Here is a 26,012-nt window from a genome sequence, read left to right as displayed (position 1 = left end):
GGCCCATAGCCAAATGTAAAAATTGCTCTGGTGTGGAAGAGGCTATAAATTTGTGAGAACTGAATTAGTTTAAAATGTGTCTAAAGTCAAACTTTCCAATGTTGGCTTTAGGCTGCTTTTGAGGCCTGTGCCCTGAAGAATGTAACAATGCTTGGCGTTTGGTAATGATGACCTCTGCTTTGACTGCATAAGAGACAATTTACAGCAGAATGTGATGGGGGGAAAACCCACGTTTGTGCAAGTTTCCCACACCACGTTCAAAATGCACTGCAGTTGCGATCTGCAACGGGTGTCCATTTTAATGATGCCCCAAAAGTTACAAATGCAGTGTGTTTGCCTGCACCAGATCGCATGGTACAGAAGTACCATGTGATCCTGTTACTGTGCAGCCCTTGGGTTGTGATCTCCAGAGCTGGTAGGTGCAGGGCTCCCAATCGTTGATCGCTGTTTGGCTGCACATTGCTAAAGTCATCGAGAAGCCATGTCTATTGGCGTCCAATTTGACAGCAGTTGATAGTTAGCTGTCAGTGACAGCTTGGTCAGTTTAGGGGTCACTGATGGTGCACACCCCAGAACAAGAGTTTTAAGACCCTGCCGTTAAACAGCCGCTGCTCATTTCAGCTTTTAATTGGCTGCAAAATAAAATCATTTAAAATGTATTATGGCCTGAAATGTTGCTAGATATTACCTAGGTAAGATTATAGAATAGTTTAACAAGAACTGTGCTTTTAAAAAAGACAAAGAATAATTGATTTATAGTAAAATGCTAATACCATCCAGTCCATTTACACTGTTGGTTCTTCGTAGTTTCTTGAGGATTTTGGCTACCCACTGGATAATCCAGGGACCTGTAGATGTCAGGAGTCCACCACCCATGGCTTTGGTCCTGTGGCCAAATTTCTGCATCCTATATTCAAGTTTCTTAGTGGACGATATGACAGTGGCTTGAGCAGGCTACACCGGAATCTGGAGTGAGTATTTTGTTACTTCTGTGATGATAAGTACAGGAAATATAAGGCCGTAGCCACACCAGTGCATGTTGATGTGTGTAGAGTATAAGAAATGGAGGAATAACTTAAAACTGAACTCTGGGCACACAACTTTTATTAAGATTCATCAAGGCCTCAAAAAATATAAATTTGCTTTGTGCAGAGCTGCGGGAGTGACCCAGCAGGCTTCACCCCCTAAAGACTGGCTGCAGGAGGGGGTGGAGTTGGGACCAGTCGCCCTGCACAAGTTGAAAGAGCAGCAGTGACTGGTCTTTATTATAAGGAGCTCCTGCAGATACAAAGTGTCACCCTGGATTACTACTCTGATCTGGAAGAAATTAGGCAAGGCCCACTAAGATTCAAGTAAAAATAACCATGGTGGCTTTGTTTAGACAATTTGCTTATCCTGGATTTCAGCTTTAAATGATAAGTTCACCTTTAGTGAACAGAGTTCTGTGAAAGAACCAAGAAGTCCCGACATACTTTGCGGATGTCCGCTTACGGTTTTCAGTGAACTACCAGGGTGCTGTTGAGTGCTGTAGTATTTCATAGTGAAACTGCCTGCCCATGCAATGCACATTTTTTTTTATTTATTTATTTTATTTTTTTTTACCCGCAAAAAAGTTAATTTCGTTTTTTTTTATTTTTTATTTTTTTAAGTGAACTTCTCCTTTAAAGCCATATTTTTGGGATAGGGTGTGCATTTTTTTTTTTTTTTTTACCAAGGATATGTTCACAACATGTCACCAAATGTCTGTCTACAGTATAAATTTCAGAAGCCTGGAGAACAGTAAAAGTATTAACAGTATTAATACAAATGGCCACTGCCCTCACCTATCACTGGTCTTCGCAGTAAGGAGCACATGGAAGGGCAATGCATGCAAAACTAATCCAAAGAAATTCCCAGCTCAACTTGCAACCATTCTGCTAACCAACAGAATTGTCCTGTCTAACAGTTTATTAAAAACAGGGGTTTAATTTGCACACCTTTGCAAATGCATGCGTAAGCTACAGAGCCCTGTTGAGGCACTCCATTATTTGTGTGCACACTAGACCACAGTTTTGAACACATACTGTTAGACTAGACAATTTGGTTAGCAGGCTGGTCGATAAGTTGAGCCGGGTACATTTTTGGTTTGATTATTGTAAAGGCCTGTTAAAGGTGAGGGCAGGGGCCGTTTGTACTGTTGAAATATGGAGGGGACATACTGGACACCTTTGCTGTGCAGTGCACCCCTGTGCCTTTTTAAGGAGGGTGGACTCTCTCCAGGCTCACCTGTCCATTTATTATGCATGTGCTTCCACTGTGGAGGCTTTCAAAATTTAGAGTTAGGACTACAGAAAATACTGTGCCTTGACAGGGCTCTGTAGCTTGTACATGTATTTGCAAATGTGAGCAAACTAAACTCCTGTTTTTAATGCATACTGTTGGTTAGCCTGGTTGGTAAGTTGAGCTGGGAATTTCTGTGGCTTTGCAAGTTGTCATGAGTGCTGTGCTTTTGTGCTTTTTTTGGGCCTGACGCTAGGTCTGCTTTATATATAACCTACACTTTTGTCAGTTCATGCAAATGTTTTTATTTTTTTTTTTTCTCCATCTTCCAGAACGGCACACCTGAGATGACTGGTCCACCTGACAGGAAACACAATCAACAAGTTTAAAAGTTCCCACCCCTCCCTTGGACCCTCAGTTCTTGATTGTGTTTCCCACAGGATGGCAGCGAAACAAAGTTTCTCCATTTTATTTTTTTCTGAGGGGTCTGGGACCCCTTTTTCTCTACAGAATTATTTTTTTCCCTGGGACTCGGGCAGACAGGGTCTGTGACAGTCTCGCGCGACCTCCAGGGGCACCGGGAGTTTTTTCAGGAAAACTTTGTTTCAGCCTCAAGGGACAGGGGAGTTGTCCTAGTAGTGCTGCTCCCTATTTATGCTTTGCCTTACCTAGAACGCCGGGCTCGTTGGAGTGCGGTGAGCTGCATCTTTTCCCTAGCAGCGGTGCTGAACGTGGATGGCGTGTGTTCCAGCACTTCTGCGCATGTCCGGAAGTTCGCCGGAGCGCCGCGTCACTTTCGGGCATCGAGTTTCCGGATGGCGGTGTGGATCTCTCTGATGCAGTGATGTCTGGATGCAGGTGTGCGTTCCAGCATCACTGCGCAGGACCGGAAGTCCGGCGTGAGCATCCCGACGTCATTTCCGGGCGACGGACCTCCAAAAACTGGCGCCAGTCAGCAGTCATTTAAACGGCAGAGGGTGCAGTGGAAGCACCCAGGCAGCGTTGCTGGTGAAACGCTTTATGCAATTGCAGCATCTCCAAGGCAAACAGGGGGAACGCTCAAGACAGCACCTGGTCCAGCGATCCTGCGGGGCAGCTAAATCGCTATGGAGGTGGAAGGTCCGTCTGAGCAAACAGCCATTCAGGTCGCCACAGGGGGTGAGTGATCCAGCTGTGTTTTGTAGGGGCAGGGTACTCTGAGACAGACCCCCCCTTGCCCCTTTAGGACATGGGTAGCTAATTGTCTATTTTTACTGCTTCCAGGGACTGAAGGCTCTGCCCAGGGGTCAGCCAGCAGGTCCAAAGGAAAAGCTACTTCGAAGTCCAGGCGTTGTGGTTATTGTAATTCTAAATTGGCGCAAGACCACAGCAAGCCCTTTTGCGATGGATTCATCTTTAAACTCGCAGGCAAGGAGACTGCTCAGGTTGTGAAGGAGTGTCGGGCCTTGCAGTCAGAAATGCTAGCTACCCTCCAGTCTTTCCAAACTACACTAGAGAAGGGTCGGGATGAAGGCCCATCTGTAGAGACCCTTCGTTCTCAGGAAAACTTTTCCACGTCTTACACGGAAAGTTCCCAAGGCCAGGTCTCCTTGTTGTCTGAGGTGGAGGAAGGTCAGGTCCCAGATTTTAGTACTGGGGAGGAAGATTCGGACCAGGATAGCCAGGGGGAGGCCAAGCCTGGGGGACTTTTGTTCTCAGCAGAGGACATGGAAGGCCTATTAAAGGCCATTTACGCCTCAGAAGATATACAGATCCCCTCTGCTCAAGTTTCAGCACAGGAGAGGGTGTATAGAGGCCTAGGAAGGTTACAGGCCAGAACCTTTCCTGTCCACCAGTCTCTGAAGGATATAATCCTCTGAGAATGGAAGGAACCTGAATGTAAGCTCCTCAGACTAAAAGCTTGGAAGAGAAGGTGCCCCTTTAAGGATGAGGAAGTTTTTTTTTAAAACACCCCGTTTGGATGCAGCCCTAGCACAGGTATCTAAGAGGTCTGATTTATCCTTTGAAGACTCTGGAAGCATTCAGGACCAGATGGATAAAAAGTCTGAGACCTTACTCAAGAGGGCCTGGGAGGCGAATGCGGCGGCGATGGCGCCGGCTCTAGCCTCCGCCTGTGTAGCCAGAAATGCAGACGCTTGGCATATTGATGGATCACGTCTCGCGTAGTAAGGAGACTAAAGGAATTGTAGACTCGCTGGAGGTAATCAGCAGAGCGGTAGCGTATGTGGCAGATGCAGTGGTGGAGACTGTCAGAACCACAGCTAAGTCAGCAGCACTTCTAAACTCCGCCAGGAGGGCCCTATGGGTAAAGACCTGGGATGGAGATTTCACTTCCAAGTCTCGCTTATGCAGGATTCCCTTTGAGGGTTCCCTGTTTGGGTCAGGTCTAGATCAGGTCCTATCCCGGTCTACTGAGAGGGGAAAGAAGTTACCTGTGAAACCCAAGAGGGAAAGGGGTAAGATTTTTTTCTCTAGTCTGTCCAGGACAGCACTAGAGATAGGCTCCACCTCCAGAGGCAGGAAACACAAACCAGATCTTTAAAGGGCGGTCTCCGTCCCTTCCCCTTCAGTCTTTGTGTTTCCTCCACCGGAGGAGGAGGCTGGATCAGGAGCTCTCCTTCCCCTGACGGTGGGATTGCCCATAAGAGACGGGGAAGGAGTTCTGGGTACCTGTTGGTGGTAACAGACATCTGAAGTCCTCCGGTCGGGTTGACAGCAGCTACGAACCGGCGTTCTCCTTCTGAAGCCCAGGGAGGGCTGTCATTTCCCCGTCTGACGATAGGTTCAAAATTGGGCGCGAGTCAGGTGGGGGGCGGGCACAGGCATCGAGTTCCGGCCTGTGGAACGCAGGAGGAGGATAGAGGACTTCCGGCAATCCACTACCGGTTCCAGGTTGCGCGGCGAGCTTGGACGTTCGGAACCTTGGCGGCAATTTTAAAAAGCCTCGGTCACATAGCGTTCGTGCTGCTTCGCTTACGAAGGGAAAAGCCTCCAGGCGGTTAGGCAAGATTCCGAGCTATATGGATGCAGTGGAGTGTGGCAGTGGAGCCGAACCAGCTCAGGTAGGCAAACACAGAGGTGTCTTGTACCTACAGGGCTGGGAGAGAGGGGGGGGAGTGATGGACTAATCAATGCAAAGGCATTTTGAAATGGTCCAAGTGTGTTTTTTCCCTCCCTCTCTCAAACAGGATCCGGACTAAAGAGTCTTGCGAATCCTGTTAGTGGTTGGTGGGGTGCACATAGGTGTTTGAAGGCATCCTATTTCTGCTAAGGTTTCGCTGACGTTGGCTTGTCTGTTTTTTCCCTTCCTTCTTCTCTCCTTCTCTTGCCTTAGGCTCTGCCCAGAGAAGTCAGGGGGGAAGAAGAGATGTCCTTCATGAGTAAATTAAAAGAAGGATGGTCTAAGCCCCTTTGTAAACCATGCATAGACAAATTGGTCTATAAGGAAGCTACGGGAGCTTGTAAGCATTTGATTTCTGCAGTACAGAAAGAAATGGAGTCCATCAAAGCAATGTTAGCGAACCTTGAAACCCCAAAACCAACCGCAGTTCCCCCTGCTTCCACCCCAGTGGAAGGTGACGAATCAGGGGAAGAGGAATTTGATTCTCTGGATGGCCTGAGTGAGGCGGCATCATCCAGAGATGTTCCTGTTCAAGGGTCAAGCTCTCCCAGATACAGGCTCTCACTCGAGGTTGATGCCTTATTGGGGGTGATCTGAGACGCTCAAAATTAGAGAAGAGCCAGTCTCCCTGTCCTTGCATGACCGGATGTATCAGACCCTAAAGGCAGATTCAGTTAGGGTCTTTCCGGTTCATAGCACACTGATAGATTCGATCAAAAAAGAGTGGGAGGAGCCAGAGGAAAAGCTATTCTTTCCTAAAAGTATGAAGCAGAGATTTCCCTTCAGCGAGGACCCCTCTTGTGTTTGGAACAAAGTGCCCAAGGTAGATGCAGCTTTTTCCCAGTGTGCAAAATCAACAGGCCTCGCCTTCGAGGTCATGGGTGTTCTTAAGGAACCCATGGATAAAAGGATGGCGGTACTGCTGAAAAGGTCATGGTAAGTAACCATGACTAATTTAAAACCTGCAATGGCCACAACAATAGTGGCTCGCAACTTGGAGGTCTGGCTAGAACAATTACAAGGCCATTTGGAAGGGGGGACCTCCAGAAAGGAAATTCTGGATTCCCTTCCTATGCTACATAAAGCAGCAGGGTATATAGCAGATGCCTCTGCAGAGTCTGTTAAATTGTCAGCCAGGACCGCTGCCCTCGTAAATTCATCTCGCAGGGCACTTTGGTTGAAGTCTTGGTCAGGCGACTCGGCCTCAAAAGTGAGGTTATGTGGCATCCCCTTTGAGGGAGACCTCTTGTAAAGACAGGATCTTGAGAAAGTCCTGAACCGTACTGCGGACAAAAAGAAGGCCTTTCCTGTCAAACCCAAAAAGACTACAGGTAAACGCCTTTTTCGTCCTCAAAGGCAGGGACAGTTATAAGGACAGACCCCTAAAGAGTCAACCCCTAAGAAACAGTGGGGGGGAGGAAAACAAAGGCAATCTCTTTTCCTCTTCTGAAAAAAAACACTAAATCCCAGTGACTTGGTTCCTGTGGGGGGAAGACTGGGGCAGTTCTTCCCACAGTGGCAAAAGACTACCCCAAATTCTTTTATCCTGAGGATCATCAGGGAGGGTTACAAAATACAGTTCAAGCACATCCCACCTACCAGGATGTGTCTGACCAAACCTCCCAAGGATCCCCAGAAAGCGACAGCTTTGCTGTCGCAAATTGGCGATTTAACCCTTTCATGACTAAGCCTATTTTTGGAGTTTGGTGTTTACAAGTTAAAATCCATATTTTTTGCTAGAAAATTACTTGGAACCCCCAAACATTATATATATTTTTTTAGCAGAGGCTCTAGAGAATAAAACGGCGATTGTTGCAATATTTTATGTCACACGGTATTTGCGCAGTGGTGTTTTAAACGCAACTTTTTGGGAAAAGGGACACTTTCATGAATAAAAAAAAACAAAACAGTAAAATTAGCCCAATTTTTTTGCGTAATGTGAAAGATAATGTTACGCCGAGTAAATAGATACCAAGCATGTCACACTTTATAATTGCGCGCACTTGTAGATTGACAACAAAGTACGGTACCTAAAAATCTCAATAGGCGACGCTTTAAAAATTTTTTACGGTTACCAGGTTAGCGTTAGAGGAGGTCTACTGCTAGAATTATTGCTCTCGCTCTGACGATCGCGGCGATACCTCACATGTGGGATTTGAACACCGTTTACATACGCGGGCGCGACTTCCGTATGCGTTTTCTTTGCTTCGCGGGGACGGCGGGCGCTTTGAAAATTTATTTTTTTATTTATTTTAAAATGACTAAATTTGTTTTTAAAAAAAATAAAATAAATTTGATCACTTTTATTGCTGTCACAAGGAATGTAAACATCCCTTGTGACAGTAATAGGTGGTGACGGGTACTCTTTATGGAGGGATCGGGGGTCTAAAAGACCCCCCCACCCCTCCTTTACACTTCAATGTATTCAGATCGCCGAAAACGGCGATTCTGAATACCGGATATTTTTTTTAAACCGGCGCCATTGGCAGCCGAGTAAACGGGAAGTGACGTCATGACGTCGCTTCCGTGTTTACTATGAGGAGACTGGAACGAAGCCGATTACGGCTTCGTTCCAGAGCCGACGGATCGCTAATCGGTGCTCCCGATCGAGCGGGAGCACCGGTAACAGCGGCGAGAGGCGGCAGGAGGGGGGGACGTCCCCTCCCGCTCCTCCGACATAACAGCCGAGCGGCTTTTAGCCACATCGGTTGTTATGGCTGGAAAGCCAATCGCCCGCTGTAAAAAACGGTACCGGGATGATGCCTGCAGGTGCGGGCATCATCCTGGTATACCCCCCAGAAGCCGAGTACGCAGATCTGCGTACGCTCGGCGGGAAGGGGTTAATAGACCAGAGGGTTCTAGTGCCAGTCCCGTCACAAGAAATAAACCACGGTTTCTATTCACACGTGTTCGTAGTGAAGAAACCATCAGGCAAATTCCGGTTGATTTTGAATCTGAAGTTACTGAACAAATGGGTAACTTACAAGAAATTCCGGATGGAAACAATTTTTATAGTGAGAACAGTACTCCCTCCAAATTGTTTCATGGCCTCTCTCGATCTAAGGGACACGTATCTACACATCCCGATCCGAGAAGACTCTCAAAAGTATTTGAGGATAGCGATTCTTTGGGGAGGACAGATTCGATACCTCCAATTCAGGGCTCTGCCATTCGGTCTGTCTTCTTCTCCCAGGATATTTACCAAGGTCCTGGCAGAAGCGTTGGCCCCCCTAAGATTGAAAGGGATCGCTGTCATACCATACTTGGACGACCTTTTATTCTTCGCCACCTCAAAGCTCCAACTGCAGGGAGATCTGAGGGTAGCCATCTCTTGCCTAAAAAGGCTGGGGTGGTTGGTAAACGAAGAAAAGTCGCACTTGATACCAATATGGCCTATACAGTATCTAGGTTTTCTGGTAGATTCAGTGTCACAGAAAGTCTTCCTCACAGGGGAAAAAGTAGAAAAGGTGAAAGAAGGTAACCTTTTTGCAGTCCAATCGGACAATTTCCATCCGATCAGCTATGGCAGGGTTGGGCCTGTTAGTAGCAACAATCCCTGCAGTTCCCTGGGCAAGAGCTCATTTCAGGTGCCTTCAGGCCAATATCCTGAACAGCTGGGACGGAACACAAGAATCCCTGGACGGGACTATCCATCTATCCTCAAAGACCAGAAGGTCTCTTTGGTGGTGGAAGAGGGAGGAGAACCTAGTACGGGGTCTATGGTGGTCTCCTCCAGTGTCTGTTCGCATTACCACGGATGCCAGTGCTTGGGGCTGGGGGGCCCACTTGGGGTCGAAAGTAGCCCAAGGCTGCTGGGGGAAGACAGTCTCAGAGGTTGGCCAATTGGAGGGAGTTGCAGGCAATCTGGGAAGCCTTAAGGGTGTTTGCCAGGGATCTGAAGGACCACCATGTACAGGTCCTCTCGGACAGTATAGTGGCGGTTTCCTACCTAAACAAGCAGGGAGGAACAAGATGCCCATCCTTGATCAAGCTAACAAGTACGATCATGCATTGGGCAGAAGAGAACCTAAAATCGGTTTCAGCGGTCCATCTAAAGGGGGTGGACAACCACCTGGCAGACTTTGAGTCGACACCGGGTGTACGAATCAGAATGGTCACTGAACAGGGAGAGTTTCCAGCTGATAGTGCGCAAATGGGGTCTTCCGGAGGTGGACTTGTTCGCCAGGAAAGCGAACACCCAGGTCCCAGTATACTTCTCCCTAGAGAGGGAGGCAGGGGCAAAAGGGATAGACGCCTTGGCACAAAACTGGGCGTTTCGCACTTGCTACGCCTTCCCCCCCATTCAAACTAATTCCTCTAGTCCTGAGGAAGTTTTTGCAGGAACAGACCACATTGATACTTGTGGTTCCGTATTGGCCAAAGAGACCATGGTTCTCAATGCTGCTGGGCCTGACAGACTAGCCTCCCCTCATACTGCCCGAGAGAGAGGATCTGCTGTCTCAGGGTCCAGTTCTGTTGCCAGAACTTCAGACCCTAAAGTTATCGGCCTGGCGTCTGAAGAGAGTCTCTTGAAGTCTAAGGGGCTCTCGGATAGGGTAATTTAAAACACTCCTTTCTAGTAGAAAGAAAGTAACCCAAGCAATTTATGTTAAGTATTGGAAGGTTTTTTGTTTATGGTTGGACACAAAAAAGGTGTCTAAGTATCCCGACAGTCTTGGAGTTTTTACAAGACGGTGTAGATAAGGGACTTATTGCGGCCCTGTCTGTTTTTTTGGATCAACCCCTGGCGGTAGACCCGCTAGTCAGCAGGTTTTTTTAAGGGGTTGACCAGGATTAAACCTGTTCCTTTCAAAATTTTACCCAAATGGGACCTGTCAATTGTGTTACAGGGATGGGTGAAAGTCTCAGGAAGAAGAACTTTCCTTGAAATGGATCACGCTTAAAACAGTGTTCCTAGTGGCTATTTCCACAGCCAGATGCATTGGCGAGCTTCAGGCACTTTCGGTGAAAGAGCAGTTTTTACAAATTTTTGAAGATAGGCTGGTGTTGCGCACGGACCCGGGGTTTTTGCCCAAAGTAGTGACAAAGTTCCATAGAACACAGGAAATTGTTTTACCTTCGTTCTGTGGGTCCCACACTAATCCTAAGGAGGTAGAGTTTAGCCAACTGGACGTGAGAGCCTGTGTCTTACAGTATCTGGAGATGTCAAAAAGCATCAGAAAATCGGATGCATTTTTTGTTTTACATGCGGGTAAAAAATTGGGGTCACAAGCTTCAAAAAATACAATTGCAATGTGGATCAAACAAGCTATTGAAGCCTACAAAGGAATGAAAATGGAATGTCCTTTTTCCCCCATGGCTCACTCCACACGGGCACTATCGACCTCATGGGCAGAGCGAGCTGGAGCAACACCAGAACAAATTTGTCGAGCAGCAACTTGGTCAAGCTACTCGACGTTTATGAAGCATTACAGATTGGACCTTATCTCAGCACAAGACCAGGCGTTTGGGAGAAAGGTCCTTCAGGCGGTAGTCCCCCCCCCCCCCCCCCTAATCTGGTAAGTTCTCGTTGATCCTCTCTAGTGCTGTCCTGGACAGACTAGAGAAAACGAGTTAGAATTACCGGTAACTGTTTCTAGGAGTCGTCCAGGACAGCATGGATTCCCTCCCTATATGCTGTTATAATGCCGGACAAGTGTTTTTGTCGTTACAGAAGCCGCTTTCGGGGAAGTTCTCGGTTACAAGACTGAAGGGGAAGGGACGGAGACCGCCCTTTAAAGATCTGGTTTGTGTTTCCTGCCTCTGGAGGTGGAGCCTATCTCTAGTGCTGTCCTGGACGACTCCTAGAAACAGAGTTACCGGTAAGTCTAACTCTTGTTTTCATGGCCCCCACTCAAAGACTCATCATAAGGGGAAAGGTGAACAGAGGAAGAAGTGGAATCTCGGAAAGGGGAAGGAAAAAAGTGCAATCCTCTTCTCCGGTTCTGGAGCTTCTCAGAAGGAAGCCAAATGACGCCACCGTAAAGGTAGGCGCAAGGCTCTGCGGCTTCCTTCCCCAGTGGGAAAGGGTTACGCAGAGTCCATATATTAAGTCTCTTAAAGGAGGGGTACAGACTGGAATTTCAGAGCTTTCCCCCACAGAATTTTCTTATTACTTTTCTCCTCAGGGACCCAGCCAGGGCAGAGTGGTTACTGGGAAATTTAAAAGAGCTGTCAGAGCAAGAGGTTATTGCTCCAGTATCAGCCAGTCAGTTGGCCCAGGGCTTTTACTCACACGTATTTGTGGTTCCAAAGCCCTTGGGCAAATTTTGGTTAATAAACTTGAGAGGACTCAACCGTTACTTACTACACGAGGTTCAGAATGGAAAGTATTCAGTAAGAAAACATCTTCAGGCAGGAGTCTTTATGGTCACTCTGGACCTGAAAGACTCTTATCTACACATACCCATTGCTCCCGAACACCAGAAATACCTACGCTTCGCAATTTGCATACAGCAGAAGGTACAACACTGGCAGTTCAGAGCACTTCCCTTTGGGCTGGCGGCCAGCCCAAGGGTATTCATGAAGGTAATGGCCGAAGTAGTAGCATACCTACACCTCGTCCCTACCTGGATGACTTACAATGTGGATCAGAGGCAAGCTTCGATACAGAGACATCGTGTTAGAGACTCTGGAGACCTTGGGTTGGATGGTCAGTCGGGAGAAGTCCTCACTGGTACCATCTCAGTCCAAACTGTAGTTAGGCTACCTGTTAGACTCGCAGGCACAGAGGGTATTCCTACCAACAGAATAGGTAGTGAAAGTCCAGAGTGCAGTTGTCACCCTTCTCGAAAGAGAAGCCTCTCTGAGGTATATGAGACTGCTGGGTCTCATGACCTCCTGCATACCGGCAGTAACTTGGGCACAACTATATTCTCGGCAGCTTCAGGCCTTTCTGCTTGTCTCATGGGGAGGAAAAAGAAACACTGGAGAGGAGAGTGTTCCTCACAGAGGAAGTCTGTGTGTGTCTCTGTGTGTGTCTCTGTGTGTGTCTCTGTGTGTGTCTCTGTGTGTGTCTCTGTGTGTGTCTCTGTGTGTGTCTCTGTGTGTGTCTCTGTGTGTGTCTCTGTGTGTGTCTCTGTGTGTGTCTCTGTGTGTGTCTCTGTGTGTGTCTCTGTGTGTGTCTCTGTGTGTGTCTCTGTGTTGAAGGGTCGCCCCTGGCCCCAGATAGACCCTTTGGTCTTAACCACAGATGCCAGTGGTTGGGGGGCTCATCTGGGAGACCGGTATGCCCAGGGGTTTTGGAACCACGGCCAAGCCCGGAGAGTCCTCCAATTTCAAGGAGCTATCCAGATGATACCCATCATCCTAGATTTTCTTCAAGAGGGGGTGGACCAGGGTTTGGCAGTCAGCACCCTCAAAGTCCAGGTGGCAGCCTTGTCCGTGTTTTTTGACAGGAAGCTAGGACAAGAGCCATTGATAAAAAGGTTTTTGTTGGCCAGGGAAAGGGTAGTTGCAGTCAGGTCGGTCAGTTGCCCTCCGTGGGACCTATCCCTGGTATTAGATGCCCTAACAAAGGGGCCCTTTGAGCCGGTGGCTCAAATTTCTGTTAGCCAGAAGGAAGGCCAACTTAAATGATAAGTCTATCACTACGGCCAGAAGGGTGGGTGATATACAGGCCCTTTCGATTAAAGAGCCGTTTTTGCGTATCCTAGAGGATAGGGTAATCCTCACTCAGGATCCTCTTTATTTGCCAAAAGTAACTTTCTTTATTTCACAGATCGCAGGAGATCATTCTCTCGTCTTTTTGCCAGAATCCCAAGAATAAGGAAGAGGAAAGGTTCCATTTCTTAGATGTCAGGCGCTGTCTCCTAGTTTATTTGGAAAGGGTGAGAGACTTTAGGAGATCCAGTCACTTATTGATCACCTTCGCAGGGAAGAGAAAGGGTCTACAAGCCTCTAAAACAACGTTGGCTAGATGGGTCAGACAAACAATATCTATTACTTATAAGCAGGCAGGTAAACCAGTGCCAGCCCGCCTTAAGGTGCATTCAACCAGATCCCTGGCGACCTCCTGGGCAGAAAAGGCAGGAGCCTCAATCGACCAGATCTGCAGAGCAGCAACATGGACGAGCTATAGGACATTTCTGAGGCACTACAGAGTGGAGCGGTTGTCCCCTCAGGATTTGGCAGGAAGGTCCTACAAGCGGTTGTCCCGCCCTAAAGGTAGGCCTGAACTTCTTGCTTATCGTCTCAGGTGTGCCGTCCTGGAAGATGACTGGAGAAAATTACCAGTTACACTTACCGGTAACGGCTTTTCTAGGAAATCTTCCAGGACGGCAGGCCTACTTCCCTACCCTTGTTTTATTGGTGTGCTATATTAATTCCTCACAGAATGTTCCCTCTGGCACCGGTGTGGGCTTTTCTTTACCATAACTGAGGGTCCGAGGGAGGGGTGGGAACTTTTAAACTTGTTTGTGTTTCCTGTCAGGCGGACCAGTCATCTCTCTCAGGTGTGCCGTCCTGGAAGATTTCCTAGAAAAGCCATTACCGGTAAGTGTAACTGGTCATTTTTTTATTTTTTTTAGATGCCCATTTGATCTATTGCACAGTTGGTTCTTGAAGCTAGAATCTGTGCATTGGCATCGCCTTGCCATGGTGGCGCCATGGCTTCAAGATCTTCTGGAGGTAAGTGACCATGCCTGATGTTCTGTCCAGAGTGGATTGTAACAATTTGATCTAATATGTAGCATCAGGAATAAAGTGGGGAAGTGTTAAGACCTCAATCAGGTTTTTACTCCTGTCTGGCGCTCAACTGGTGAAATTGTGCCTTGCTTCCTGTCCTGGTGAAGGGGACATTTTAAAAACCGCAACAAAAATATGTTGGGCTTGAGGAAAGCTAGAAACATCCAACTTTATTAATATCTGTGTAATCCTAGTGGACTTGCCTTTTGTCTCTCATCTGGTGACACTGTCATCAGAACAAGAAGTGGGTTGGTGGATCTTCCTAATGAGGTCTCACCGCAATAAAAACCTGACATATGTTCTAAGTGTTCCTCACTCTATCCAAAAAAGTTTGACAGTTACTTTAAAGTTGCTGATCTGCTCTGAAATCTGCAGACACCTAGACCAGTGTTTCTCAACTCCAGTCCTCAAGGCGCACCAACAGGTCATGTTTTCAGGATTTCCCTCAGATGAAACGGCTGTGGTAATTACGAAGGCAGTGAAAACTGATCAAATCACCTGTGCAAAATAGCGGAAGTCCTGAAAACATGACCTGTTGGTGCGCCTTGAGGACTGGAGTTAAGAAACCCTGAACTAGACTGAGCAATGTCTTGGCTACACCACTCTCCTCCACAATCTAATTAGGAACACTTTGACCTAAGCATCTGTATCCAGAGATGGACCAGAAGACATCTGTTGGTTGTCGGACGGTATCTCCATGCCAAACTCTCTATAAATGTGTGTGCTCATACTATTGTCAGTAGACGTTAGGGGTCTCACAATCTGAAAATTGGTTGGAAATCCCAATCCAATATTTCTTCACAAAACAGGGTGTCAAGAAGACAAAATGGTGTTTCCAGGAATAAGGTTCCTAAAGCAGCTCATTGTTCAATTTTCTTTTCTTCCAGAACAGGTGGAAGGAAAGAAAACAACTTGATTTCCCCAAAAACAGTCTATATTGATGGGGGAATCACTCCCACATTAATATCATGGTTTTTCTGGCGGAGAGCCTTCCCTGCCAGCAGAAAACAATGGTCGCTGCTGGCGATCGCATGCAAAACATCCAATAAACTCATGCTCAAGTCGATCTGGAGCCTGCCTATAGATGAATTGAATCTCTGCTGGTCCCTGCTGACCTGGCTGTGGTTCAATCCATCTATGACTGGCTTTAGTGTACTAAAAATGTGTGTTTTGTCAGGCTCAAGTGGATTCATTATTAAGAAAATGAGCTGACCCTTAGTAAAAACTGAAGGTCATGGTGATCAGAGACAGGGGCTCATCAGCTTGTGCCCCAACCCCTGTTGGTCCTTGTTTTAAGCAACCTGTCTGGTCATTAGACACTGAGTTGGAACGGAGTGGCACCAAGCTTAACCTTTAGAGAAAGTCAATATTGGCTTCGGAAATTAGCTGTCAAAATCACTTCATCTCTAGTTTTCTATGCACATTATTCTTGCCTGCATTTACAGGCCAAGAATACTTTCTGCTTGGGCAACAGGGAATGTGTGTATCACGCAGGAAGTGGCAGGCTGAAGGGTCAGATACAATAGTAAGAGTTGTTCGTAATTTAAATACCTAAAAAAAATCCCTGTGCAAAAAAGGAAAAACCGCAGCACACTAATCATCCAAATACTAGACAAAAATATATAAGAAACACAAGGACTGGTATCCCATTAAACATGAATTGCTAATCCAAATTAAACTTGCAGTGCTGCCCTAAGCTGGAACAGAGCTCTCCCCGACAGTTGTAGTGAAGGGAGCTGGTGTTGGTGCACGATTCAGAGGTGCAAGAGCATTATCGTAGAGAAGGGTACCGCTTGCTAACCCAGTGCATTAGTATGTAGATGAATGTGGCCCCAGCCAGAGTCACTCCAGCCAAATCCCACTGGCATGTTTTGCCCTGCTTACCGGGGCGAAACATGTCAGTGGGACGTGGCTGGAGTGACACTGACTGAGGCCACATTCACCTACATAGGCATTGGTAATAACTCAAACATAAAACATCAGGTGAGTAAATGGTTTGTGCAGATCTAATAAAAACAAATGGTACAAGTCCCACTCATAAAATGCGGTATATCTTGCAAAGTATCTAATCTAAGCTCAATATGCCCAAAATAATATGGGAAACTGATGTGCATGTCAATGACCATGAGAAATTGGAAATCCAACTATACCCTAATCCTTCCAAAGTACACTCCTTGCTCAGAACTAACTTCTCTTATGAAAAAGCCATTGCCATTAGTAGTAATTTCACGTGTCCTCAAAGGTATGGCAACCTTGGATAATGTGGAGCTCTGTTCAGAACACCCGAATCCCAGTCCATTGTGTCTCCTGGTTTCAGTGACTCTTTACCACCAATTTTGTCTCTATATCACAATCAAAATTGGTTGTGTACGATTTAGTTTACTATTCGTTTTATAAACTTTTAAAACCTGAGGCATTTGTTTTGTAATACATTCACTTTCCTGTAATACCTCAGGCTCATTGGCATCTTACATATGCTTTTTCCCTTGTATATGTTATAAATACTAATAAAAACATGAAAATCATTCAAGAAAATTAAAAAAGCTCCTGACCAGATAAAGACCTCACACAAATGATTAGATGCTCCTGGCTGTCATACAGCTAAGGCATCCTCACACTCCATGATATTCCATCTCGCCACAAAAATCAGAGAACATAAAAAATAGACAAACTTTATAGTTTAGTAGTTTGTAAATAAAAAATGTTTATTTAGAAAATCTTTCACATCCAAGAGATGAAAGACCGATTACAATGAACAGCCTTGCGACTCCATCGGTGGGCATTATGATTTCACACAGCAAGCCCCATCCAACGTATTTCATCTCTACACACATCAGGGGAGAGTCTCAACTCCTATAATTTACTTTTCAAATGTCAGAGGTGTCTCTAGACTTGTGTATTCAGCGTCATGTTATGGTATTGGGGAAGGGCTAATGAGTTTTCCCCTGGCCCACGGTCATTAGCATTTATGATTGATACTAAAAGATAAGGGCATTATTCAAGCACAATTAACCACTTGTAAAAAGAAATGCATTTCTAGTTTCAATATTCACAAAAATGACAGGTAATGAGCCTTACCTGTCATTCCAGTGTAAGAATGCTCTACGGCCAGACTAGTCTATCATGTTCTGTTCAATTAGCCTGCAGATAAGGACTGCTGCTCTGTGTATGTTTATTGCTTATATTTATACTTTATATTTGGGGTATGTCCATCCACTCTCCATTTTCATGGTCAATACTGTTGAAGTGTATATTGAACTGTTGTGCAGCAAATATACAGTAAAATATTTGTCTACATTTTCATAGACTTGTGGGAAAGATTTTTACTGTAAGGAAAAATTTCTTAGTCACCACATATTGAAATAACTAAAGCAAATTGCAGAGGCAAATTACTGTCCTTTGTACTGTATTTCTTCCAGTTCAAGCCTTTGTGCCACTAGCCATGTGACCAACGTTTAAGCATTGGTCACCTGGTCTTTCCAAAAGGTTCCAGAAACATTCATAAGTGGAACTGTAGAACTAAGATAAGGAAATTTCTTCTATTAAAGTCAACTCCAAATAGATCAGTATGGGAGTTTGCAAGCAGTGGAGCTACAGCGTTAGTCTCCTCTGCTAACATACACTTCCCTCTACCTGCTCAACTTCTTTCACACCTACCACCACCCTCCCCTTACTAAAATAAAAAAGCAAATGGGATTGACTGCCTGTAAATATCAGAACTAATACACCTTGTACATGGGTTTTCTAAGATATGATGTCTAGGAATGTACATTTGTAATGCCATTAATGTTCCATTTTTTATTGGAACGATGGAAGAAATGTGTGTTCGTTACACATGGACCCCGCTGAAGAAAATATTTTACCAAAAAAATACTCCCCACCTAGGTGACAAATATAAATTTGAAATATTTGTATCGACTTGGTGCCTAAAATGTAAAAAATCTTGAATTGGGTTTTAATGTTCACCTATTCTGCCCCCAGTGCTCTTGAAGACTCCCTGCTGATTGATTTTATTTTATTTATTTTGCAATGTTTGTTCCCCATCCAGCTCCATGACTCCTTTCACTCTCAGGATGTTCCTAGTCCTGTGGGTTGGAATGATGGAGAAAAAGTTCAACTTTGAATAGTACAGTGTAGAATGCTTGGACCTAGGTCTTGTTGCCCTCATGTTGGAGGATTTATTGAACATGGGCTATAGAAGATGTGTTTGTTCAATAAATATTTCAAGTGCATTTCCAAGCAAGATGGCCGTTTTTACATAAATCACACAGGTTGGACTTGATTGACTTTTCAACCTCATCTACTATGTAACTATATATATTAAATGAGTTTCAACGTTTTTTTTTCCAAGCCTTATATCACCAGAGCCCTTCCCCAGATTTCTCATCCCTGCTGGACACTCTGCGCACTTTCCTTGTCAACCCTGTCTGATGAGCAGGCTGCTTCACTAGATGCAGACATTTCTGTCCAAGAAATGGTAAAAGCAGTTAACTCGTCCATGTTGGATGTCATGGGATTTTGTCCATGTTTTTGTAACTGGATCAAGATCCTATACAAAGCTCCTATGGCACAAATTAAATTGGGAGGAGAGTTATCAGAAGAGTTTCCCATTGGCAGAGGGACCAGACAGGGGTGCCCATTGTCCCCGGTGCTATTTGCACTTATAATGGAACCCATAGCACAGGCCATACGTATCTCACCCCTAATTGAAGGCATTCAAGTAGGCACCATCAAAGAAAGTAGCGCTTTATGCTGATGTCATGGTCCTCTTATTAAAAGACCCTGAACCTTCCCTTTAAAGAGGCTCTGGCGTTGCACTGCTTTTATTCTCCCTTGACAGGGTTAAATGTCAACTGGGAAAAATATCTGATCCTACCCATAGATAGGGAGGCCAACTATGGCTAGGCTGAATTTACCCCTTAAGTGGACTGCCGCTGCCAAATGTTTGGGGGTAGTGATTTCCCCAAAAGCATCTATGTGGCCCTAAATCTTCTACCACTATTGAATCTGACGAAACAATGTCTATCAGCGTGGTCCCACCTCCCCCTTTCACTAGTGGGAAGGATTAATCTTTTCAAAATGAAGCTACTACCCTCTATACTGTATATCCTCCACCATGCCCCAGTGTGGATTCCTAAAAAATACTTTAGGCAATTGAGTCTGCATTGACCTCATTCTTTTGGGGAACTCTAAGGCCTAGGTTTCGGCTGACTGTCTTGCAAAGGCTATGGACCAAGGGTGGATTAGCAAGTCTGAATTTATTTAAATATTACCTTGCAGCTCTGCTCACCCAGGCCCACAACTGGTTGCTAGCTGATGAGATTAATGCTGCCGTGGTGCTTGAGGCTGCACTGCTCGGCTCTTATGAAGCACTATGCAATATACTTTAGAGGGGTGGTTTAGCATTGCTCTCTCACCCTATCTATGACTGCCATCATTAAGGCATGGCAGCTTCAACATCCTGGGCCCTCATCTACTTGCCTGTCAGGAACCATGAAACAGACAGACAGAAGTACAATCAAATCACACTTGTTTATTAATAAAAATAAAAAGGTAGGTAGAAAAAAGCGTGGTCAAGCATAGCCAGAGTCCAGTAGCCAGATCGGGTAATCAGCCAGTCCAGATGTCAGGGATCCAAGGAGAGCAACTGCATGCAGGCTAGAAGCCAGGAGGGATGTCAGCAAGCCAGTCTTTAAACAAACAGCAGGAGATGGTTCCTAGTGATGTGACCAATGCGAAGGCAAAGGAAAGAGTGAGCTGGAAGGCTTTAAATAGGCAGGTCAGACAAGCATCATCGGGAACAGCTGGTAACTGTGGAAAGAGAAGCGAGCTGGCAATTAGCCAACAGCTGAGTGGCCAGCCCAGAGGGGGAAGGGCTAAGCCAGCCCTGACATTGCCACATACCTCTATGGCATAACCCTTCCCTGAAGCAATTTTTATTGGTTCCTGAAATGGGCTTCTAAAGGGATAAAATATCTTAGCTAAATCTGTGAGGGGGGGGGGGGTGTACTCCAAACATTTGACTCCGTTAAAGTGAAATATACCCTCCCCAATTCATGCCTGTTTAGGTTCCTTCAGTTGAGACATGCCTTTCAGACATAATTTGGCAATTGGCCCATAACCTTAACCCTGTCCAGAACTGAAGCTATGCTACGGGGGGGGATAGTCTGGGTAAACCATTCTCTACAATATACAAGTCTCGTCAACTCTCCATGATGGCATGGACAAATTATCACAATGGGAAGAAGTCCCAGAGTTAGATTCTGAAGACTAAGAGGATGTTTGGGACTACCCTATGCAAAGCTTAGTATCAGCCAGAGACGGATTTATTCAATTTAAGATTCTCCATAGTACATCTCACACCTCAGCTGTTACAGAAGATCTATGAGAACTTTGATAGGCCTCCTATTTTATGCACGCAAGACTATACTACTTAAATGGAAATCCACCCAGCCACCCAACTTAGATTATTGGAAGAATATAGTCAATAAAGCGGTCCCACTGTATAAATTTACATATGAATCTAGGGAATGTTCAAAAAAATTCTCCAAAGTATGGGATATTTGGACCGAGTCCAGAGATGCTGTCGGATCCTTAGCAGCCCCTTAGGATACTGTTTTGTTTTACTGCTTAGATATGGACTGTATACAGAGAATGTACCACCTGACCCTTTTAACCTTGCACACCCCAGATACCTTGCTTCCAATTCCCTAAGCCTTGGTTTCCAGCCACCTTACCTTTTTTTTTTTTTTTTTTTTTTTTTTGTTTTTTCTTTTAATGTGTGTTTTTACCTAAGCCTGGGTATGCCCAATAGGCTTTGTATTTCAATTTATATTCTTATAATAAGCATTTAAAAAAAAAAAAAAAGAGGAAAGGTTAAAACTGAGAACTTTTCCTCACATAATGTATTGACACGCTTTGGTTTCTCAGATGTCACACAGGAAACCAAAAAGCCACAGGAAGCGTTCATTAAGCAGGAAGTTGCAGAGGTGTCAACCAAGTCTTGAATCCCTATCTGGTGAGATTTGTTTTAATTTGAAGATAAAATGTTAATTGTTTTTGGTCAAATTTATTTTACTTTGTGTAAAATTTTTATAAGCAGTTTTTTTTTTTTTTTTTGTTTTTCCTAATAAGACAGTCTAACACTAAAACTACAGAACATCACCTTGTCCTAGGGTGACAACATTGCTTCTCCTTATGCACAGTGAGCATAGTCATCCTAGGAAATGAATTGTTATTGGCAAGATCCCTAGATGAAAATTAAGATAAGAAAATGCAGTCACCACGTCCAAGGGCAATTGGCTGCAATATTAAATTTTTGTTCTTGCGTTTAGATATACTTGATCTGTCCTAAAATTAAGGAAGTGTAGTATAATTAAACTGCAAAAGTACTAATGGTGTTTAATAGAAATGTACATATTTTTTAAGTATTAGTATTTCAGTAACTGCAGATTGGTGGTTGAGTGTGCACAGAAAGCTTAGAATGGAATTTTAACTGTGAGGCCTGGACAAATGAGCTTAAAAGTGTTGTATCTTGTCATCTAACCCAGAATTGCAGACTAATGTTTATCAAACTGCTTACATGGAACTGCCCAAGAAGGTCCCTTATGAGCCGGGGCAAGAAGAGGTGGGTGACTACTGTGTAATGGTCATAAGCTGCTGCTTTAGTCTCCAGAACAATGTTGACTCGTTCATGAAAAGTCTGTTCTTGTAAAGCTTGAGACTGATCAGAACTATAGATAATTAAAATGTAAACTGGTTCACATTTACTGCATATATTGTATAATTGAGCAAACCTGCACCAAGATGGCTATGTAGGCTGCCATTGCGACCTTTACTAGTGAAAATGCTTTTTTTTTTTCTTGGCTGTGAAACAATACTTTGTCAGGCCTGGAACACGCGTGCAGAAAGGAGATATGTATACTATATATTGTCCTAAGTATTGGGACACTTGCCACACACGAACTTTAATGGCATCCCAGTCTTAGTCCATAGGGTTTAGTATTGAGACGGCCCACCTTTGCAGCTATAACAGCTTCAACTCTTCTGGGAAGGCTGTCCAAGGTTTAGGAGTGTCTATGGGAATGTTTGACCATTCTTCCAGAAGTGAATTTGTGAGGTCAGGCACTGATGTTGGACAAGGCCCGTCTCGCAGTCTCTGCTCTAATTCATCACAAAGGACTTCTGTCAGGTTGAGATCAGGACTGTGCAGGCCAGTTGAGTTCCTCCACCCCTAATGTGTGCTCATCTATGTCTTTGATGGTTTGTGCACTGGTCCAAATCATTTAGTGGAGAGGGGATTATGGTGTGTGGTTGGGTTTGGTCTCTTACTTTCAGTGAAGAGAAATCTTAAGGAGTCGGCATACCAAGACATTTTGGACAATTTCGTGCTCCCAACTTTGTGGGAACAATTTTGGGATGGCTCCCTCCTGTTCCAACATGACTGCGCAACAGTGCACAAAGAAAGATCCATGGACATGCACATAGCCCATGTGACCCTGGTGGCCATCTTGGGTCAAGCATTCTATTTAAGACTCTGACCCCTGGTTTTGGTGAGCTTTATGCAAGTGGCTAGAGTAGGGACAGGTTCCCCATCTATCAGGTACAGTGCCAGTGATGGGGAAAGGTTTTGGTGGAGTAGGGAGAGAGCAGGGACTAAGTCTTCTTTCTCAGGAAGCTTCCCTTTTGGGCCAGACCACACGCAGCTTCTTGGGGTGAATACTGTCGGCATGCCTGAGTCTTTGGATAGCTGTGTCTCCGTTACATGGTGGCACCGGTCAGGTGGGCCTATTTATACTGTTAATCTGCTGTTTCAGTACATTGTTTGCAAAATGGGGACCCTGTGTGCTTGCTGCCTACCACACCATGCTGCACATGCACAAGTATAAATGCTGGTATGTTTCTCAGGTTTTTTTTTTTAGGTTGATGGAGAATTATTTTCATTATAGAGACTGTTTAATGTTCGTCAGTTTGTAATAGGGTTACTTTGCCTCAATTCAGGAGCTAAAGAACTCTTTAAAGGTGGATTTAGAGACGCACCAGCTTTATCTGACCCACATAGAGTCCCGTTTATGCTGTCTGGAGCGCAGGGCTGAGGATGTTACCAGACATCTGGAGAAAGCAAGTGAGTGTTTCAGGGACTTTGATCAAACGTACAGCCATGGAGGTCTCATGTAATAACCCAAAGACAGAGTTTTATCAGTTGAGGTAGCCATACCTTTGTAATTTTCCATATAGCAAAGTATTTTCTACCTTTGCAGTCACGTTGCAGGCTGCTATGTAACATTTTGATGAGTTTAATAAAAAAAAATAGTCTGCGTGTTTTCTACATTTTAAGATTCTGTTGGAGTAGGTAGGAGGAAGGACAAAAGCACAAAAGAACTTTCTACCTTATTGGAGGGTCGTGTTGGAAGGTGTGATATCCCAACAGCAAGTGTAATCAGAAGGGTAATGCAAAGGTCAGGAACATAGTATTTTTCATCTTATGGAGTGGCATATTTGGGGGTGAGATATCCTGGTGATCAGGGTTTTAGAAGTGGCAAGGAGCTTAACATTATTACTTTAAGGAGGGCACTGTCGAAGGATGATATGCTCTATTTCATTGGTCATCAAACCTCTCCTCAGGGCCTACTAACAGGCCAGGTTTTATGTATTACCTTGGGGAGACGCAGACTAGAATACTGCAATCACTGAGCAGCAAATTATATCACCTGTGATGTATTTCAGTTATCTTGCAAACCTGGCCTGTTAATGGGCCCTGAGGACAGGGTTGATGACACTGCTCTAGTTGGGGGGGAGGTGGAATCAAAGTACAGTGGGAATCAGTGTGTTGGCCTTATGGAGGGTTTTGGTGGAAGGTATGATATTGTGGTGGAAAATTTATTTAGAAAGGTAGAGCGCGTCAGGTACAGTGCGTGTTCTACTTTGTGGCGGGTTGAAGGTTGTGGCTGGTATAATCAGAAAGCTAGAGAGAAGAAAGATCAGTATATTTTCTACATTGTAGACGGCTGGCACATTGATGTCGGCAAATGCATTGTTCCTCTGATACAGATCTAGAGCTGCAAGCCATCAAGCGTGGAAGTGCCACTCTGCAGACATTGGTGGACCAGCAGATGTCCCTAGCGGCAGATGACTTTGAGTACTTGGACGTCTTGGACAGTCTCTTTGAAGATGTCATATGGAGTGGAGGTTCTCTACAGACACAAAGAGCATGTTGTAATCAGATTCTGCGGCTGGTATGAAATCCGATGTTTTGTCATGAAATCCAATGTAATGACTGTAAATTTGCAGAAGAGAATGCTTTCTGTGAGTGTAAGGAACTCTTAAGCTGTTGCTGTAGTTGCAAGGGTTATAACATATGTAATGGGTTTTTCTTTAAAGAACAAAATCTTGTAGCATACATATTCTATATATTTTTTTATTTTTCGTTCATTTCTGGCAGGCCTTTACCTCATTTGTTTTAAGATTCAAATGAGCTTTTACGCTTTAAATTATGATGTGGGCATGCTGGTTGTACTGAAGTTGATCCAGCAATTAACTTCAGTACAACCAGCCTGTTTTTTTCCGCCTGATCACTGCCGGCCGCTATAGCTACAAGCAGTGATCATTGAATTCTGCTGGTCACCCAAGAGGGCGGTCCAGAGCAAAGATGGTCAGGCAATACTGGAGCGAGTGCATGTAACAGAAATTGACTAAGAGGCTGGAGGACAGCAGCACTGTATTCTAAAGAAAAAACGGATACACAGAGCATTAATAAACGTCATCTATTTATGGTTTAGATATGATTGGCTGGATAATATTCCTGAAAGTTATTGCTGTATTCTAATTAAAGAGATCATCATTATTTTTCTTTTACGATTGCTACGTACGTTCATGAACAGTTTACAGCCAGACACCAGGCAGAGATGAATGGTGTTTGCATTGTGTATGCGTATAGTTGTATATGTACCTTTTTGTTAATGTCTACTATAATCTATTGTAGTTCCCTGCACAGCACCACTCACACAAGGTGGAGTCATCCTTTTTATGACAGTTCTACTACTGCATGCTTTTACAAGTGGGACAAGCAGAAGGGGGACCCCACCAGTTAATGTCTGCTCCTTCATTGAACAATGAAGCAGACTGAGGGGTGGGTCCATGGCAAACCTGTAATGCTTAACTGTGATGGAGAAAAGGTGGGGGCACCAAACTAGATCTGCTGCCCAGAAGGACTGCCTGAATTACAAGACTGGCAGACAAAAATTAAAAATTGCATGCAGGTAAAAGGTCACAGAAATGCCTTTCTCAATCATATGTTTAGCTGTCTGGAGAATAGAATTCACCATAAAGATAATTTTCTTTGATAATGAATTTAGTTCTGAAAGGTACCTACTGTATATGACCTGACCCTAAAGAAACTTTTGAGTCTTCCAGCAAGATGCAAATAGAATATGTTCTGAAGTGCATTGATTGAGTGGTCGCCATTGAACTTTGCAGTCAATTAACAGGCTCTGCTGTTCACCTCGGCACTTATGGTTAAGAACCATTTGTGCTCCATGGACTGAACTGTACATTGGATGCTTGGGGTAGAATTGCCTCATCTGCTTCATGGTGTATCTGCTGCGGTTTTCTTCACACAGGTTGGTCCTTGTAGGCCAGAGCTGAGTCACCCAACAGCTGGCAGCAGCAGAGAGCAGCAAAGTGATGTAGAAGCTGGGATCTACCAGTGCCAGGACCAGATAAATGTGAGTGCCATTAATCTACAGAAGCCCTTTATTTATTTATTTATTTATTTATTTACTGGGTTCAAAACCACCAATTCTGCCACGATACTAACCACATTTTCATTAGAAGGGGAATTCTAAATCTGTAAATACCACATACTGGGGGAGGTTTACTTAAATATTGCTTTAATTTTTGCCTTAACACTCATGCAAATTTTTTTTTTCCTAATGAGTTACAATTTTCT

General features: G+C 44.7%; 1 protein-coding gene across 1 annotated transcript in view; it reads left to right on the top strand.

Annotated features, from left to right (window-relative positions):
- Window positions 1-26,012, top strand: part of LOC143929771 (uncharacterized) — a 49,944-nt gene that overhangs the window by 13,419 nt on the left and 10,513 nt on the right. Inside the window, exons 7-13 of the mRNA XM_077453748.1 lie at window positions 808-971; window positions 13,909-14,008; window positions 20,996-21,083; window positions 21,616-21,692; window positions 23,066-23,189; window positions 24,116-24,300; window positions 25,684-25,788. Of these exons, the coding sequence (XP_077309874.1) occupies window positions 808-971; window positions 13,909-14,008; window positions 20,996-21,083; window positions 21,616-21,692; window positions 23,066-23,189; window positions 24,116-24,300; window positions 25,684-25,788 (843 nt within the window). The remainder of the gene's footprint in view (window positions 1-807; window positions 972-13,908; window positions 14,009-20,995; window positions 21,084-21,615; window positions 21,693-23,065; window positions 23,190-24,115; window positions 24,301-25,683; window positions 25,789-26,012) is intronic.

This window comes from Lithobates pipiens, unplaced genomic scaffold, assembly GCF_037356315.1.
Source record: "Lithobates pipiens isolate NorthernLeopardFrog02 unplaced genomic scaffold, aLitPip1_a1.2 Scaffold_25, whole genome shotgun sequence".
Taxonomy (NCBI): domain Eukaryota; kingdom Metazoa; phylum Chordata; class Amphibia; order Anura; family Ranidae; genus Lithobates; species Lithobates pipiens.
Note: the sequence above shows the minus strand (reverse complement) of the source record. Positions and strands in the feature narration are given on the sequence as shown.